Here is a 19,913-nt window from a genome sequence, read left to right on the forward strand (position 1 = left end):
CTATGCCGGTCAAATTTTCCAGAAAAAACTAAATCCAGTCAGCTGAATTATTTCAATAATTCAAATAATACTGACAATATAGGTGGGCTTAGTGCATTGAGATACAGACAGAAAATTACATTTTTGCAAGAATAACTTCACAAAAGCAAATGACATTTGGGGAAACTTTCTCCCACTGAATCTAGAACACTCACAACTGCAGAAAAGCAATCCTAAATGACAAGTATTGCTTTTTGATAATTATGGGAAACATCATTGTCTCTTTGGAGTTCTGCTATGCTTGGTATCTATTGCCTGTCCTGTTGTGCATCCTTTTATGACTGTCAGAGTAGGAGTTAGTGAAGTTCTATGCAGCACATTTCCAACTCAGAAATTCTTAGAGAGGACATAACCATTAACCCATCACCAAAAACTGCCCTAATGAGATCCTCATAATCTACATAAGCTCATGTCCCTCCTACCAGAGAACAATGCAGGTGACAAAATATAGAGTACAACATTTGTCATAAAATATGTGCTAGCTAGGGGCTGGCCTGGCAGCGCAGTGGTTAAGTTTGCATATTTTGCTTTGGAGGCCCGGGGTTCACTGGTTCGGATCCTGGGTGCGGACATGGCACATCTTGGCAAGCCATGCTGCGGCAGTCTTCCAGTATATAAACTAGAGGAAGATGGGCATGGATGTTACCTCAGGGCTAATCTTCCTCAAAAGAAAAAAAATACGTGCTAGCTATGATACTCAAACTTTGAAATTATAATCTCCTCATAAAATGGTGCTATTTTTTGAACACCCTCATAGCAGAGTAAAAAATACCTTAAAAAAACTTTTCTAGCAAATCTGCCTAAAAATCAAGTCTTTGTTACTAAAATAGGAGTTTTGAAATGTTATCTGGATGAAATCCAAAAAGAAATTAAATCAAAACTAACAACAGCCATATCTTGCTATACTGGATTTCCCAGTAATAAGAACACTTCTCAAATAAGTATGAAATCAAAACGAAAGTTGTTTACATTTTATTTTGTTTTTAGTTAGCATATTGCACATCTGTTAAACAAGTGTTTTTAAAAATAAAAACAAAACAAAAGCACCAACAAGGGAATGAATAGGTGCCCAACTTCATTCCTGAGATAGTTTGAAAATCATCAGCCAATCCTTCTTCAGAACACGTTAGAAGTGGAAGCTATTCCCCGACACTCACCACTTTCTCACCACACTTCATAATCCCAACACATGACATATTAGTTTCTGCTGAGCCAGATGCCAAATGGAAGAAATTTTACAGTACAGAGAAGTCAGCGTGGTGGAATGATGCAGAAAATTTCAGCCAAGGCACATTCCCTGGGCTCCCAACTCCCTTACAGTTGCCACACCTCTTCCTAGAATGCATCACACACAGCACACAGTTCTCACATTTGCCTCCCTTGTGGTCCCAAGAGGAATTCTAAGACGTTGATATATTATATTCTCCTCAGGACTGGAGCATGAGACACCTCACCAGGGACATTTGATTACTTCTGCCAAAGCACACATTTCTCAATTGATTATATACCTATAACTTCCAAAAATAATATTGTAAGGTAGCTTGTAATAAAAATGTATATAACAGGAAAATATAGTGTTAAGAGGGAAGGACAAAGAACAACCACTTAGAGAAGAGTGTTTAAGGTACCTGCAAAGTAAATTGGGATGCATTCATTCATTCCATAAGCATGGAGTAAAGCCTTAATAAGTGTCAGGAAAGGGTCTTGTCACTGTTATTACTGGAAAACAAAAAGAGAGTCTCTGTTCTCAAAGATGCAGATAAAGTGGAAATATATAATAACTAAGAAAACTGGTAAGTCACTAAGATGATAATCGACATAACTTTTGACTATAAAAATTAAAACTGGATAGTGGGATAGAATAACTCAGGGAGGAGGGGACTCCTTTAGATAGGGTGGCAGGAAGGCCTCTCTGAGGAGATAATGTTTGAGCGGAGACCTCAATAAGAAGACCAGGAGGGAGAAGTCTTGGAGGAAGGTATTCAAGGCAAAGAGAAAAGTGCAAAGGCTCTTGGGAGAAGATGCTCTTTGGCGTCTTTGAGGAAAAGAAAAACATGCTAGCTTGTCTGGAACCTAATAATATATGGTAAAGCTGGAAAAGCGAGCAAGCCCCAGATCATCCAAGGCTTTGTAGGCCACGGTAAGGAGCTTAGATTTATTTCTAAATGATGACACAATTAATGTAATTGAGCTTTACACTTAGAGCTGAGCTTCCTGACAGCTAAGATCTCTAAGCTTGCTTCTCCTTTAGCAAGGAAAAATAGGCTGCCATTGTAAAAAAGACATCTGAAAAAAAGAAATGAAGTCAAAATTTCCTCTTCCCGTTATCCTGCATTCCTGTTTACTGGATTTTATTCTTGTCCTTCCCTCCCCCCAAATTCCCTCATAAATCCCAGTCCTAATTATGGCAGAAAGAGAGAGGGAGAGAGAATGAGCACTAACTACAGAAGTGTGATGGTTATGTTACACGTCAACGTGGCTAAGCTACAGTTTCCAATCAAACACCCACCCAAGATGCTGCTGTGAAGGTATTTTGTAGATGTGATTAAAGTCCACGATTAGTTTGTTTTAAGTAAAGGAGATTATCCTAGATAATCTGAGTTGGCCTGATTCAATCAATTGAAAGGCCTCAAAAAGAGAATTTCTTCTTCCCTAAGGAAAAATAAATTCCTTTGTAGACAGCAGCTTCAGCTCATGGCCAAGAGTTCAAGACTGCCCTTTCTGATGGCCTGTCCAATGGATTTTAGACTTGCTTAGCAAGCCCCCCAATTATGTAAGCCATTTCCTTGCAGTAAATCTCTTAATATACATCTGTTCCTATTTTTCTGGTTGAAACTGACTGATACAATATGTCCCACTAATTTAGAAGTAATGTCTTAAAGATAACCTGCGCCAAACACCAAAGGAGTAAAGATCAACATAATTCCTTCAGTTCTGTGACCACACAACATGGATTGAATTATGTGGAAGATGGTGAAAGGAAGAATAGTAGACTCAGGTATAATGTGGCCAAATCCCATTGTTCTGGCCAAAGAAATTCATGGTAGATGATGATGAGACGGGATCAGAGCTCCAGACCCTCACGTATTTTGGATGTGTGGGCCACTCTGGTCAGGGATACTATTGCTGAAATAGTTTATCATAGTGACCAGGAATGGCAAGGAATCAAAAATAAATGCTTCAACACAATAACCTCACAGTTGAGAATTTACTTACAGAAACAGTAAGATATGAATACAAAAATTGACACAAAGGGATGTTCTCCAATAAAATTTGTAATTGAATAAAAAAGGATTAAATTAACCAAATGCCCATCATTAGTGTGAATTAGAGACATTTTTGGTAATTCACATTATGAAACCCTATTAAGCCATTCTAATTAGTGTAATAGAAGGATATTTAAGAATGTTGAAAAACTTTATGATATATTGGAGATAGAAAATATGGATTACAAATATTATCAACCAAGTGATACCAGTTTTGAAATAAATACTCATAAGCAAGGGGGGGAAAAGACTGGATAGATATCTCATCATGTTATCAATGATTATCGTTGGGCATTGAGATTATCTGATGATTTTCGTTTTCTTCTTTTCACCTATCTCTATCTTCTCATTTTTTTCTTTGGCAATGAATGCATATTATTTCTCAGAAGAATAAAAACTGTCCAAGTTATTTTAAGAAACAAATAGTCAAAAGATATGTTTCATTTTAAAACAAATACGCATTGTTTGAAGTTAAAAATCATTGTGTCTAAGAGTCAGTATTTATGTCCCTGTCACATCATCCAGCCATGTTCCGACCTATCAGAACCATCAGTCTAAGCCTGTGTCTACCATACACTTTCTCACACCCACAGCATCGTCAGTCTTCCCGGTCTGCTCCAGCTTCACCAGCTCAATGTCAATTAAGTATCTTCATCCCAACTGCATCTGTTCTCCTGTTCCCAGACTCTTTCAACATGAATACAAATCTTCCTCCCATCATGTCTAACACAGCCACACCCCATTCATGTTCCTTACTTATCAGTTTACTTTGATTCCCAAATGCTTACCACATAACGGTGTTTCTGTCTGAGACATTCGAGAAGAACCCACACCTGACTACAGTCATCCTTAAGGGTCTTCTCTGCTTCTTTTCTAAGAAGGAGGCATATCAGCCTACTCATCACCTGCTAACATGCTAAGAACTTCCATATCCCATACTCATTAGGCTCCCTCTTCTTTAGACTCCTTTTTTTGACACAGAAGTCTACTCAGATTCCAAGGAAGAACTCAATTATCACTTATTCCAGATCCCTCTAATACTTTTAATCACAGTTAATCCCATTGAGCTTTCATAGAATCATGTCTTCACTCTACTATAGTACTTAACACAGCTTGTTTTATACACTAGATGGTTGAATCCATCTTCCTCTTCAGAGCAAGATTTTACCTTATTATTTTTTAACTTCATAAGTATTTTTCTTAAAGTAGACACTCAATAAGCAGTCGACAGAACTGAAATCGCCTAGAATGTGAAAGAAAAAGATCGTAGACATTAAGAATAAAACGATAGACTAGATTTTCCATCTTTGTTCCTCCAGCATCAGCATCACGCTAGCAGTCAAAAGCACTGACTGTATTGGACTGAAGATCCAGTAAGTGTAAGATTCTATCTTTTTGTGAGGAGGAAGAAAAGTAACCTGGAGAAGTACTTCCTAAACCTGTGGGCACAAAAGATTCACCTTGGGAGGTTTTATTAACTAACGTATTTTAATTTTTTAGATGCAGATGTTGGAGCCAAACATAAGACCTACCAATTCAGAGGCCCCGGGGCTGTGAGCCAGAAACTTGTGTTTTAAAAAGCTCTAGATGATCCTGAGGTAGTGCTGCCTGGGAAATCTGACCTAAGAATACGTTTTTATGTTTCCCTGGTTTGGATGCAATGACAATGAGAAAAACAAAATATATGCTAGCCACATTATTCAGAATCGAGACGTAATTTTTTTGGTTCTCATCTAGATTTGCCAAACACTTCATCACAGAGAGCTCATTTTATCCTTCCTGATGCACACAAGTCTTCTGATTTCCCATATTTCTAGAGCAGTGCTTGTCACATCGAGTTCCTGGAGGTACCTCAGAGGCGTCTCAAGAACTATAGGACACAAAAGAGGCACAGTTTCACCAACACAACTCTCTTCATTTATTGCTACTTTTCTCTTTTTTTAATCACGATCATTTAAGAGTTTTTATTTGAAAAGTGGCTTCTGCTAACTCAAGAGAAATGGCTCAAAAATAAAGACACTAGATTTTGCTTTCTTTCATTAGAGATTCTTTCTACCTAGTAGGTTACTGGTGGACTCTGATGTTAATAACTAAGAACATTAAAAAGACAGAGAGTAAGAGACAGAAAAAGCTAAAATTTGAGCTTGATATCCTGTCTCTGGATTATTGCAAAGCTATTATTTTCCATCTCTTTGGTTAATTGTTTGAAGTATGTAATATTTACATAAAATAGTCACATAAATATTCTCCTGGAGCAGTTTATCAGATTTGAAGACTTTTAGTGTCTGATAGGATTATAGAGACAACAGCTGGAGATTGGCTGCAACACATTCTGGAAGCAATGTTTCTTCTTGACCGGTATCATGTCATTTACAAGTCTAAAAAAGAGAAGTTCTATAAGAGACAGGAAGGGATTCTCATTACTGTTTCCCATCTACATGGTCTCCCAGACCTAGAACCTTTCAGAGGAACAGAAAAAACAGCTTTGCAGGTGTGTGCATATGTGTGTGGATTGCATTTCAAGAACTAAACGGCTGCCTGTCACAGTTGTGTTGGAATTGCTTCAGATTCTGGCTTCAAATTACAGAAGATGTGAGTAAGGGCACGTCCATGACTCAGTCCTCAATCCTTGCCAAAGTAGTAGTTTTCTAGAAAGAAAACTACAGGAAAAGAAAAACAGAAAGTCAGAAGAGAGTAGAAGAAAAGAAACTGCTATGCACATTCATAAGTCCTGCTCATAACTAACTCTTGACAGTGTGTAAGGAACACAGGACCAGAGTGTTCAGGAAAGAGAAATACACATACATAAGGCCTACATAAGTTTCAAAAGACATATGGTTATTTTCAATCATATTAATTAAGTTCTGTGCATGGTGCTTGCACATAAATAAAACCAGATGTTTAAGATGTGGTTCAACCCTGGATTCTCTCACATCTACTCCTGTGCTCCCCCGCCCTCCGCCACTTTCAAGAAATTGGCTTTTTGCCTAAATGGCAGGGGAGGGAAGAGGAGAAGAGAAAATAATAGTTCTGGGGTTATAGCCTTACTTTTCTGTTGATGAGCAGTTGATGATGTGTGGTGAATACATTTGGCTTTCCTGACCTCTCTGAGGGAAAGTTAAAAATTGCAGTTTTCTTGAGGCAGTTGGAATTCTTAAAGGATTATTTATTCATCATGCCATCAATCTATTAACCCTCACAAAAACTACACTTCAAAATTGTCAGTTATATACAAACATGCCTTAAAACCCACCCTCTAATACACACACACACACACACACACACAACACGTTAATTAACATGTAAATGTGTTAAATATGGACAGAATGGTTTCATGGAATCAAAGTCATCAGATCCGCCTCCTTTAATTGCATTTCTCAACATGTGTTCTGAAGCATACTTGTCCCACAATATGTGGAAAGTTTTAGGATTTAAATAAATTTGAAAAATGCTGGGTTACACAAAGTTCAAGAGATTCCTTTATTGTGACTGTAGAGACTCTAATACGCTGAAGCACACTGTGGATATTCAAGTGAGCAATATATTCTCTCTCAAAGCTCGCTGATTCGGTCTTGTGGAATATCTTATGAGCGTAGTTATCTGCAGGGCACACTGTGAGAAATCCTCATCTAAATTAACCCAAGGTATTTGTCCAGTCTTTGGTAGAATTTTTCCTGTGTGAAGAAAATCACAACTTTCCAAAAAAGTACATTCTGTCCTACAAAAGATCTAAGTGAAACATAATTTTTCTAACATTGAACCATAATCCGCTTCCCTATAACTTTCACCACTCTTCCTGGGTTTGTACTTTGGAAGAACAAAAACAAGTGTAAAGCAATCCCTTTTTCCTGTGATACCTCTTCAGATGTTTGAAGGCAACAATTATAGTCCCACACGGTCTTCTATTTTGCAGAAAGAAAATCTCCAGTTTTTAAATGAATGTGTCAAATTACATGCTCTAATCCTCCCTATTTGAATGTCTTCTTTAACAGAAGACACCCAGAAATGAACATAGAAATTCAGATGTGCTTCTATAGACACAGTCCTAGATATCACCAGTTTTTGTCTGGCAGACATGTCTTATCACTGATTCCCACTAATTTACTAAAACTGTTAAGTCTTCCTCATAAGTTTCACAGCTAAGTGTGTGTACATATGAGTTTTTTGAGAAATGTGAGGAAAACACAAGTCCACTAGATTTCATTTGCCCTTCATCATAGTGACTCCTCTGTACAACAAATTAGTTCTCTTTTTCTCAGTTATCTTATAAAGTTATGACAGTTTCATGCAAATTTTAAGAGAATAGGGTGTAGTACCCTGAAGCTTACTACCAGAGTCCTCCTTCCAGTTTAATACTAATTCATTATTTGACACCACATAAATCCTTTCCAGCAGTTACAAAGCCACGTAATACCAATCAGTAAACATTTCTCTAGCTGGTCATGAATATAAGAATAATAAAAGACATTGTCAAATGCCTTCTGACACTGACATATTAATCTCTAGCAATTTCCCGATATGCAAACTCAAGTAGCCAGTTTCACAGTTGTATATAATACAGTTCTTATTAACTCTCCATCTATGACATGAATAACAGTACTGTCGTGTAATTTGATATGTTACGAATATTGTGGAAATAGGACAATGTTAATTGCAATTGAAGTAGGTGCAGTTAGGATCTGAAGTAAGCTGTCAATAGGCCAGAGGTCATTTTGAATGACCTCTTTGAATGAGGAGGCATGGGAAGGAAAAAATCACTACAGTCATGATGATGGCAACCAGTACACAGCAAGGCTTGTTTTTTCTCTGTAAAAAAATAGTAATAGTAACAGAGGTGACGTAGAATTTTATGGCTTTAAAATAAACAATGTCATTTCAGTCTTTGCTCAAACAATGCAATTTAATATGAAAAAGGTTAAATAATTTACTCAACCTTCTAGACTTTTCACTTAAATACCACTAGACTCTTCAGTTAAAAAAAAATAGATACAAATCTTGAGCATTTAGTAGCTACAATAATAAGATTTTACTTAGAGAAGAGCCGATTCTCAAAAGTTAGAGCTTGGTCTACTTTCTTTTAAAAGAATTAAAAGAAGCAAAGGAAATCTGCCATTTAGCAACTTCAAGTGTCTTCTTGTCGCTGACTTGCAAAATCTCCAACAATTTAATTGGAACAAAGAAAATAATAAAAATCTGCAATACTTGTTTGTCATTTTAAGAACAAATATTACTTTCAAGTCACTTTCCCTCCCCAAGATTTAATCTGCCAGGTTTCAACCCACAGTGAATTCTTGCAGCTGGGTTAGGATCCCCCAAGAAAGGGCGTTCAAAACAGAAATGCTGAGGCAGGTATTTCAGCTGTGGAGGAGGATGGAAAGTTTCTAAGCACAAGCTTTTCCCCTCTCGGGTCTGGGAATGTCATTGTGAAAGGCTCCTCACCCATTTGTTCTATTCACGCTTCCACAAGAGTCAGATCTTGCAACCAAAAGAAAACTCTAGAAAATAGTTCTGGAGGGAACATGATTTCAATCCTGATAACAGATGCTCTCAAAAATAAAGGAAAAACAAAGAGGCAGAATAAACAAATTAATAAGGTTTAAAAGGAAGTGAGTTATTACTAGAGGGTAATAATTTTAGCGAACATTTATTGAGACCTTGCTCTGTGGTCAGCACTGCTGTTCTCCTGGAGGGAAGTGTTAGATCACCGCTTTAGACAAACATAAATTGAGGGAAGAGAGGTTATAAATTTGACTAAGAACACATTGCTGTGTGTATGTAAGTATATGTCTATGTGTGTAAATACATATATGTGAGTATGTGTATACATGTGCATGCATGTGTGCATACACATACGTACATATAATCTTTACTGAGGAATAACTGACCAATAAAGTGCAACTAAAGAATACAACTTAATGAATTTTAACATACCTATTCGACCATGAAAGTATATCATAATCAAGATAATGAATATGTCCACCACCCCTAAAAGTTTCCTTGCACCTCTTTGTAATCCCTCTCTTTCCCTTTGTTCATTCTGAGGCAACTAGTGATCTGCTTTCTATCCTATAGGTTAGTTTGCATTTTCTAAGATTTTTATATAAATGAATTATACAGCATATATTTTTTTCTCTGGCTTCTTTCAATCAGCAAAAACAGTCTGAGATTCAATCATGTTGCTGTACATATCAATAGTTTATTCCTTTTTATTGCTAAATAGCATTCCATGCTATGGTAATACCACAATTTGTTTTGCCATCTGCTTGTTGATAGATTTTTGTTTCCAATTTTTAACAATTACAGATAAAGCTACCAAACACATTCAGGGACAAGTCTTTAATTTCTCTAATGATGTTGAGCATCTTTTCAAGTACTTATTAGCCATCTATATATCATCTTTGGGGAAGCGTCCGCTCAATTTTTTCCTGTTTTTTAAATTAGGTTGTCTTCTTATTATTGAGTTGCAAGGGTTCTTTATATATTCTAGATACATGTCCTTTGTCAGATACACATTTTGCAAAGACTTTTCCCCAGTCCCTGGCTGCCTTTTCATTTTTATAACAGTGTCTTTTGAAGAGCAATCCTTTCAATTTTGATGGGGTCTGATTTCTTGATTTTTTTCTTTTATAGTTTGTACATTTAATTCCCTATCTAAGAAATAATCACCAAATCCAAAGTTACTAAGATTTTTCTCCTGTTTTCTCATAGAAGTTTTATACTTATAATTCCTATACTTAGGTCAATAATCCACTAGAGTTAATTTTTATATATAGTATGAGATAAGGAGAAAGATTCACATATTTTGCACATGGCTATCCAATTTTTCCATGACCATTTGCTGAAAAAATTATTCTTTCTCCATTGAATTACCATGGTAACTTAGTTGAAAATAAATTGACTATATCCGTGGGGGTGTATAAATGGACTCTATTTTTTTATGTTCTTAAACACTACACTGCATTACACTGTGAGATCACTAGTGTAACAGTGAGGTCTCCGAAATACTGCTTAATCAGAACTCCCCATCCCCACCCATACTTTAGTTTCTAAATGCCTAATTTATCATCAATAAAGCAATTTAGGCAATGACAGTTTCTAGCTTACATAATTATGGTATTCAAGAGAAGATCATAGTCTGAGGAACCTACATTTTGACTAATCTGTAGGTAGACTTGCCTGATCTCTGAGGATCTGGTAAAGTCATCACCTGCTACTCAGACTGACCTGGGAACTCACATCAGAAGAGACATCCAGCTTTGTCTTATCTTTGGAATGTGTGTGGGGGTTAAGATCATAGAATCTCAGCACTGGGAGAGACACTACTGGGCTTGTAGTTCAGCTGTTTGACACCTGGATCATATTTATCATACATAATATCTTTACTCAGTTACCAAGCTTTGATTGGACTCCTATAGAGAGGTCAACATCTCTTCCTCCCCTACCCAAGGCAGCCCATTCATCTATGGATACTTCCCTTTCTCACGCTGTGCAAATTCTATGATGCTGACACTCTCACCTATTAATCCAAGTTTTACAGCCTCACATGGATTCTTCTTGCCTGGCCATCAGGCATAGGAAGACACTCTCAGGTACCGCCCTAATTTCCCCACCCCATCTGGTCTTATGGGTGGAAACTAAGGGAACTAAGCTTAGTATTCCCCCTTCTTCACATAATAGAGTTGTATGCCCCCTTACCATCTTGAATAGCTCTTGTTAAACAATATCCTTAAACTGTTAGCCTAAAGCTGAACACAACTCTCCAAAAATGGTCCTACAAGAAGCACAGTGAGGAAGTCAACTTCCATGTTCGTTAGGCTTCCCTAGGCCCTTTCCCCTTCCTCAGTAGTCAGAGTGGGATAATAACCTTTCTTGCTGCCTGAAGGAGGAGCACCAATCAATCAGGGCACTCTCCCATGTTTCTCAAAAACAGGGATGTGTGACACAGCATTACAAGGTAAGGAGACCACTGACCTCTGTGCTCATAAACAAGCTGCAACAGTGCATTTAAGAGGTAGGTATAATAACAAGGTGCACATAATATACAGTCTCATATTCAGTAGTCTCCTTCTTACTTGTCCAAGTCTGTTTTGGTTTGGATTAAAACTTAAAAATTTTAGGTTGATTTTTCTTCTGCCAAAGAGTGACGTTATATTTAATTTGCAAACCTAAATTTGAAAAATTGAATTCCCATTAATGTGTTTTTAATTATACATCTTCTCCTTTAATAACAATCACAATAACAAAAAGGTTTTCAATTCATGTAACAAGGATCTTTAGATGCCAAACAAAATTTAAGCAAAAATTCTGGGATAGGAACTCTTGCCAGATACGAAGCGTTGTTTTTCCCTTTCTCTAGTTTCACTAAATACTAGAAGGCCCAGTACTTAGGTATGTAAGGCATCTACTAATTACATTTCAAGAGTCAGGCAATGGTCATAGTTATATTTCACAAAACGATCATATTCTCTTGAAGAAAGACAAAGATTATTATGTGGGCATTGAAGCAAGTATGAATAAAATAGACTCTGTGTACCAAAAGGGAATACAGAACACAATATCATTCTCAATTTTATTCTCCTGGCTTTACCAATTTATATTTTCGGAAAATAATAAAAGTAATCTTTATAAAGCAATTCCATGGAATATAGCCCTAAAAGGAGCCCCTACCTTCTTCTTTCTTGGCATGTACCGCACTTCGTAATTGGGTATTATTTGTGTGTTTACCTGTGTTGTGGACTGAACGTTCATGCTCCCCCTCCCCAAAATCAAACGTTGAAGGCCTAATCCCAGTGTGGCTATGTTTGGAGATGGGTTCTCTAAGACGGCAACTAACATCAAACAAGGTCATAATGATGGTGCTTAATAAATATGAAAAAATATGTAATATCAACTAGAATCTTTGCAAATAAATTTTGGTAAATCTTTACTCAGTCTCATTTTCTTCAGTATATTTGACATTGGGACTCTATTTCTGAAAGGCTGTATCTATAGGGAACTCAATTTCAAGAAGGTGTGGATAATAATCTCGGTTAATTCATCCTTCTTTAAGAGTCTTCAACTCTAATTAAGCTTCTCAGTACCAAGAGAAATGATAGAGACTTTTTCCTAGCTGCAGCTCACTAGGATGTCTTAAACATGCCAGGGCTGTCCATTTCCATAAGTCTGGGAGCCTGGATTAGAAAAGCACACGCAGCTGTTCAGGCCTCCCCACTTCCTCTGCCTAGGGAATGTCCTCAAATCCACGCTCTGCCTGGACTCTGCTCTGTCTTACACAAGCTACACTTCCCAGGCCTCAACTGCTCAGACAGACCCTCCCCCTTCACCACAGACTAGAAACAAGTCTTTGGAAAATGTGACCTCATCACAGGGTAACTTGGGTTCATTTATAGCAGAGAGGACTGATGAAGCTGCTGCCAACGTTCAGACAAGGGAGGAGGGGGAAGAGGGGAACCGGAAGAAAAAGAGATGGAATTTAGCACTACCCATAAATCAATTTTGAGAAATCTGTAAAGTTTAACATGAAGTATCTTCTTATCCTGTTTCCCTTTACACAGTGATGGGTAGTTCAGAGTCTTGTTACACAAAGTGTGATCCTCAGACCAGAAGCAAAGGCATCACCTGGGAACTTGTTAGAAATGCTAATCTCAGGCTCCACCCCTGACCTACTGATTGAAACCATATTTTAATAAAATGGCCCAGGTGATTTGTATGCACATGGAAATTTGAGAAGCACTGGTTTTCAGGGTTAGAGGTAAGAGACAGAGGAAGCTAAGTCCCTGGGGAAATATCTGAAACCCACTAATTCTGATCCCTAGTCAGACCCAGATGAACTCTTTGCTCCCTCTCACAGCTCTTTCCTGAGGTCTCCCTTCCGTCAGGGCTATTCCCTTCTCTTGTTCCCTAAGAACAGAGGTCTGCATCACTCCTCCATCTGAAGCAAGCACTCGGTCCTTTAGGGGTTTTGTGTAGGTATCTATCTAGGTTAACGATGTGGAGCCTGAGAAGGAAGAAAGAAACTCCCATACTTTACCTCACAGGATCCTCCTGTAGGAAACAACATTCAAAGAAAGTTGCCAGATGGTGGGACACATAGAGATAGTGTGGTTTGAGGTCTTTGTCTTAGGCAGAATTTTAAATTCATCAATATTTCAGTAAAAAAATAAACTTTGGCTACTAAGAGCATCTTCCCACAGAAACATGAGGGTGAAGAGAAAGATGAAGGAATGGAAAAAGTATTTGGTGGTACAAACCTACTTTCTGAGTGGAAAGAAGATGAGGAGGGTCACCATTAGGGGTTCCTCTCTCCTCTTCCCTTCTCTTTCTTAGTCACTGCCAGCACTAAAGCATAGTTGACCTTCAGCCTGAAATAACCGGAAATGAAAAAAGAATTTGGGAACAGGCTGTGGAAGATGGGGGTAGCAGAGACTGAGAAGCAGCTGGGGCAGATCAAAAACAGGATGAAAGGCTGTCCCCTCAGGATCCCTCCACCCCCCACCAAACAAAGAGTGCAAGAGGCAGAATGGAAATTCCCAAGATCACCTCAGTAGCTCCTGAGTTAACGTAATATGGAAGAGTGCATATTCTTCTATATGTATCCTTAAGGGGCCAGCACAATGCCTTGTACAGAGGAGATTTTAGTCCATGTCTGTTAACTGGCTTGTTGAAGACCTAGTCCTTTTCCAATAAGAGGGCGATAAGCTATACTCTCCTGTGTACAGGTAAGTAGCATTTATCAAATTTCTTATGGATCAATTTTTTAACCTCCCAGTTAAGATAATGGGTACTGATGACCCCCCGAGAGGTAAGTGTATACCCTGAAACAAGGCAAAAACTGCTGGGATCCACAGGAAGTGCAAGAGACACAAGCTTGGAGTTTCAAACATGGGTCAAAGTTCTGAGATGGAATGGGGAGTACATGGTCGCAGGAATGCTAGAAACAACTTGATAACAGAGGGAGAGTGACAGGAAGAAGGGGAATGCCCAAAAATGGAAAGGGTGACATGTTTCTATCAACTTAAAGAGCAAAAAAGACTGAATTGCCTTGACAGGTTCAACAACATGCTGGAAGCTGGAGGAGAATGACCCCCTGCTTTGTTGATGCAGAGAGCAAGTTACATGGAGGATGCAAAAAGGTTAGGAAATTCAACCTTCACTTGAGCTACAGCTGTTATTTTAACCCTGTGCAAAGGATCACAGGGTCCTGTCCCTGACATCAAATGGATGTTGGGAAAAGACCAGAGAAGGCGCCCACACAAAAGAAACTCACCAACAGAGGCCAGATTTTGTTCAGAAATCAACTGGCTATTGCTGGAGAATCTTTGTAGTGACAAGCGCGGCTTCCTTCTTCCCCTGCTGTCCTATTAGCTTAATGGATTGGGGAAGGAGGTCATTCTTACTAGCTACCAACAAGACACATCCAATTGTGGAAGTTCTCCTGTGACAACCACCTTTCTGGATTGCCTCCCGGTACCCAGGACTTCTCTTGGACAAAGGCTGGACCAGAGAGGAAGCAGGCTCAGACAGGCAGCTCCTGCTTCATGGCAGCTGGCAAGGCTGCAGTGGCTCCCTCCATGTGTTTCTGTAGCCCTGTGGGCACGCCTCTATTATCCCCCAACCTGTGCCACAATAGCACAATTATCTATTCGTGTCTGTCTTCCCCACTGATTGTGCCTCCCTTGAGCAGCAGGTCGGTGTACTCTACACTTTTATAAATCTGGTGCACATAGTAGGTGCTCAGTATGTGTTTGGCAAATGTATTGCAGAAAGACAATCTTCACAAGCAATGGACTCCCAAAGCAGCTGGACTGGACAGCGGCACTCCCAGCACAGCTGCACCAGGCAGCATGAAAAGCATATAATTGTCATCCAACACTGGAGGATGGAAAATTGGAAAGCACTGGCTTCAGTCATGGAGGCCCTTCCCTCCCCTGCATCCCTAGCCATACTGTCATCTTGAAAGAAGCAAAGACCAAGGGAATGAGAAAACTATGAATTTTGAGAATCGGGAAAAGTGATATTTTCCTATCCGTCATTATATCCTTAGTTCACTGCTCTACTCCACCTCCAGACTATTCACAGCCACTGGATCTGCCCACACCCTCCAATGACTCTTGCCACCTTCCACTAATGCTGGCCTCCTTGTTCTGGTAGCTTTTTAGGATGTGAAAGAAAAACTGAATGCCAACTAAGGGACAAGAACAAATATATTCTTGAACTTTCCTTAGTATCCTAGAAGAGTCCTAGTCATGCTCTCTTCATAGCACACTCTTGCTCACAAGCCTAACTCACTTCTTGCTTTTCACAATGACTGTAGAAGTGAGCTTTCTGCTCAAAATCTGAGATTTTGCAAGGCCAAGGAGCACCATCATGATTCGAAGTAAGTTACACTGGGAAACCGTAATAGGTATTGTTCCATTTTTAAGAGAAAAGATAAGAAATTTTTATCAGATATGACAGGTTAATGAAACAGAAATTCAAGAAATAATCTTAATTTTCTTTTAAAAAACTGGCTTTATATAAGTCACTTAAAAATTTCCAACATATTTATTTGAAGATTTTTAAAAATTTAATCCAATGCCTGAGAAATACCTGGGTTTTGCAACAAATAGCTGGAAATTTTGCCCTTAAGCAGCCTTTAGAGGGAGGCAACAAATTTACTAAAATCCGCTGTTTTAGAGGTTCCTAAAATGCCTGGAGGCTAAGGGAAAGAAGTCACTATAAGAAAAATACAGTATCTACCCACTACTAATAAAGTATATTGCCAAATCCTAACCTAGGGCATCTATTTTTAAATTACGCTTAAGATTTGTAAGGAAGTTTATATCTAACTTGTAACTCACTCAACAGCCAAAGCTGCCAAGTTTCTAAAAGTTACTAGTGAACACAAAATCTATTCAAGCTCACATAATAATTTTGTGGGAATTAGAAGGACCATGAATGCCAAATCAAACTTAAGCGAAAAATTTCCTGGATATTTTAAACAGTCAGTGACTCATGGAAGTATTTCCCTCTCACTTGCTCTAATTCCAACTGGTATAGATACATTTTTTTCAGTAGTTACCATGCTTTTGATCAAGTCATCACTTCTCTGTTTTTAAGTAACTGAACGATATACTGTATCTTAGTCACAATAGCCTAACTTAGACTATGATCTCTACTTCCTGAGATGAAGCATATCCCCAAGGGACAAAGCAAAGATTTCACATCAAACTATAATTTGGTGCTATTTTGTTCCACTGTCTCATAAACGGGTGAATCTGATAATAAAAACCTTAGAGAAATAAGAGTGGATTGTAAACCAAAATCCACTATTAGCATGATAGAAACGTAGGGAAAAGGAGAGTAAGAATAGCAGGAATGACTACATGGTTTACTTTATGGTGATTACCCTTATGGAACACAAAGAGCCTGCTTCATTCCTGACCTTAGGGCTCTTGGCACAGTTAATGCTATTGTTTCTGACCATGGGGCATTTATAAAGTAAGATTGAGCTGGAATCAAAAACAAAATTAAAACATCTTCTCTCCCTCCTCTCCTTCTTCTTACTTCCCCCGCAACTGTCTGCCTGAGAATGCTCCTCCAGTTTCTTTCCCCTGGGCCTCAAGACAGCATTCATGGAGCACGTGTGTCGGGAATTTATGGCATACTAGTCTCAACTGAGGGAAAACCAATGTCCCATAAGAACACACATTCCATTAAAAGGTGGATGCCAGGAGCTTATGGCTAGATTTTATTCAGTGCATATGGTTCTATGTTTTTAATAAAAACTCTGGTGAAAAAGTAGAAGTGAGGACAATGGCTCAAGAAAGGTCAGGAATTACAAAGATCAGCAGCAGGATGATGGGGATGAATGTGAGTTTAACCACAAAATTCAGAGATAGAAATAGGTCCCCTGGTTTCTGTTTACCAACTCCTCCTTCCACACTGTGGCAAACCCTAAATGATACTAAACCTCTCAGAGTTTAATTCCACAGCATCCTGTCAACCATTTCTTATTCTCCATTCCCCTAGCAGTGCTCTGCTTGACGCTATCAGCACCTCTTAGTCTTGCCTGCCTCCCACTCATCAGGCAAATTGGTGCCACTTACAACGTATTGTCCAAGAAATCTTTAAGCATTCTTCATTGCCTTCAGAAAAAACAGAGCATGATGGAAAGGAAAAAACATATGTTAGGATCCATGCAAGCTTGGATTCAAATCCTAGTATATTTCCAGTTGACCTTGGGCAACTTCCTTAGTCTGTCTAGGTTTCAGTTTTTTCTACGGTAGAACAAAGAAAACAACAATTTGCAGTTGTGAGAATTACACGAGACAAAGCATATAAAATGCCTGGTATATATCAGGTATTTAATAAATGACAGATGGGCTTTCTTTCTCCTCAAAGTCCTCTGTGATATGCCAACTTCCTTTTCCAATCTCAGCATACCTCTAACCCTCAATGTGTAACAAGCAGAATTATACTCTTTCCTCCAAGATTCTCCCCCAGCTGCCTGCAATGTCCTTCATCCCTCATCACAGACATCCTACATCAATCATGCCACTCAGCCTTCAAAATTCAACTGGAATACTATCTCTTTGATCTCAAACCCTTCTCTGTTCCCTGCAACCCACCTCTTTCCTTGTGAATCTCATAGCTCCTTATGTTTACTTGTCTTTTGGCACTTACTAATTCTGTGCCTTATGCCATAATCAGATGTATAAGACACATCATATCCCTTCCTGCCATAATCCTTGATGAAAACATTGTTTTATTGAACTCTCCAGTCTCAAAGTGCCTTGCATGGAATAGCCCCATTTAGCAAATTCAAATTGAATAAATAAATAAAATAATGTCTCACTCTCAAGAACCAGCTCTAATAACTGAAACCCCATGGACCCATTGCTCTATCACTGAACGTAGAGTATCTATACTTGCATGTTATGGGCTTAACAGGTTTCTAATCAATACTTATTGATTAATAATAACCCCAGCACTATTATCATGTATGAATATTGCACTTTAAAAGCAAAGCTAGACTGCTTGTATTAAAATCCCAGCTCTCCCAGTTACTAGCTATGTGGCCTCAGGCAAGTTAATCTCTCTGTGCCCCTGGTTTTAACATCTGTAAAATGGGGCTAGTAATAACATCTTGCTTCAAAGTAAACGCTTTCTTCCCCCATCAATACAAATATCTCTTATATCTGCACCAATCGTCACCAAGGACTTCAACTGGGAGCAAATCCCTGAAGTAGTGACCTGATGAGAAGAGAATACCAGAGATAACACCAGAATTAGATGCAAGAGTAAGAGTGTGGAGGCAGGCAGTAGTTAGGAGCCATGTACAAACCCTCTTAGACAACTTTGTTTATGTTTAGTTCTGAGCTTCCATTACCAAATTCTTTACTTATTTCAAGAAGCTATGCCAAGCTATTCTTCTAGCAAGCCAGTGTATTGGGCCCAAACCAAATTCTCCAACAAATGGTTCCTTAGATGTTTTACTTTAAAGTTAACAGTTCTACCTTTACAAATTGCTTCATAATCTTTGAAAAATGGGCCATGTGTGGAATGCAGCTACTGGGAGAGGACAGGCTGCTTCTAGTTAGTCAGTGATAAATAGTCTGCAGATAGCATGAGCCGGGGATTATTAAAATGTAAACAGTAAGTTTGACATGGAGAAACTCGGAATTAATCACTTCCATGCCTGAGCACAGAACCCTACTTGCCAGGACGCCAAAGGCGCAAGCAAATGTTCTTGGGACAGAGGCATTTCACCAAACTCTTGCTCTGGTCAATGCATTGGCAATCATATTAGATACAGATTGCAGGACTAATGGTTCTCTGTAAACAAAACAACTGCACCACACACTGCTTGGTAAAAAAATTATTTTTAAAAGTCCTATCTGCAGTTGTTGCCAGACTGCCGTTCTGCATTTTTAAATTTGAAAGGCTCTGTTTGCATATTTAATGTTCTATTAAATACCAGGTATGTGCTTTGTCAGAGATTCAAATACCAGTGCTCCAATTAAGTTTCCACTCATGGTGCTCAGCCACATACAAATGTGTCCAAGTCCCCTCCCACTCACTGTCATGCTTGTTGATATTACAGCTCATATTATTCTTGGAGGGAAGCCTGTGTGATGACCAGCAGAGACTCACTGAGCTGCCTCTGGAACTCAAGCCGTCACCCAAGATCTGCAAGGAAAGAAAAGGGAAGACAGAGGCAGAGACCTTAAAACAAGCAGCTAATTTCTGAACTGTTTTCTATAAGGAGAGAAATTGAGGCGCCTCCATTCTCTTTTTGTGATGAGTTAGATTTAAGATGTTAGAGTTAACTAAATGTCTAATTAAACAGTTAAATTTAAATCAACCCTAAATAAAAAATTAAAACAAAATAATTTTAGAATAAGCATTCTCAATAACAAAATTCTAGGACACAATTAGGTCATTTTGTTTTGCATCCTTTCTGAGGAGTGAGTCAGGAGACAGGGCAATACAGGGTGGACCTACTGGATCATGAGGATAAGAATATTGATAGGATAGAGCTGACAGGTTCAAGTAGGGGGATATTTTGTAACTCGATATAAATACAATTAACATCTCATATACATTTCCAGTCTCTCTGCACTCACC

General features: G+C 38.6%; 1 protein-coding gene across 3 annotated transcripts in view; it reads right to left on the reverse strand.

Annotated features, from left to right (window-relative positions):
* The window catches only part of P3H2 (prolyl 3-hydroxylase 2), a 153,681-nt gene that overhangs the window by 85,308 nt on the left and 48,460 nt on the right, over nucleotides 1–19,913 (reverse strand). The window contains exon 1 of one of the 3 annotated variants that reach the window (XM_070243480.1): nucleotides 19,367–19,478. The exons of the other annotated variants lie outside the window; for them this stretch is intronic. Within the exon in view, the coding sequence (XP_070099581.1) occupies nucleotides 19,367–19,372 (6 nt within the window). The 5' untranslated portion in view covers nucleotides 19,373–19,478. Of the gene's footprint in view, nucleotides 1–19,366; nucleotides 19,479–19,913 lie in introns of those variants that run through there. 3 annotated transcript variants of the gene reach the window in all.

This window comes from Equus caballus, chromosome 19 (assembly GCF_041296265.1).
Source record: "Equus caballus isolate H_3958 breed thoroughbred chromosome 19, TB-T2T, whole genome shotgun sequence".
In the NCBI taxonomy this organism is placed as follows: domain Eukaryota; kingdom Metazoa; phylum Chordata; class Mammalia; order Perissodactyla; family Equidae; genus Equus; species Equus caballus.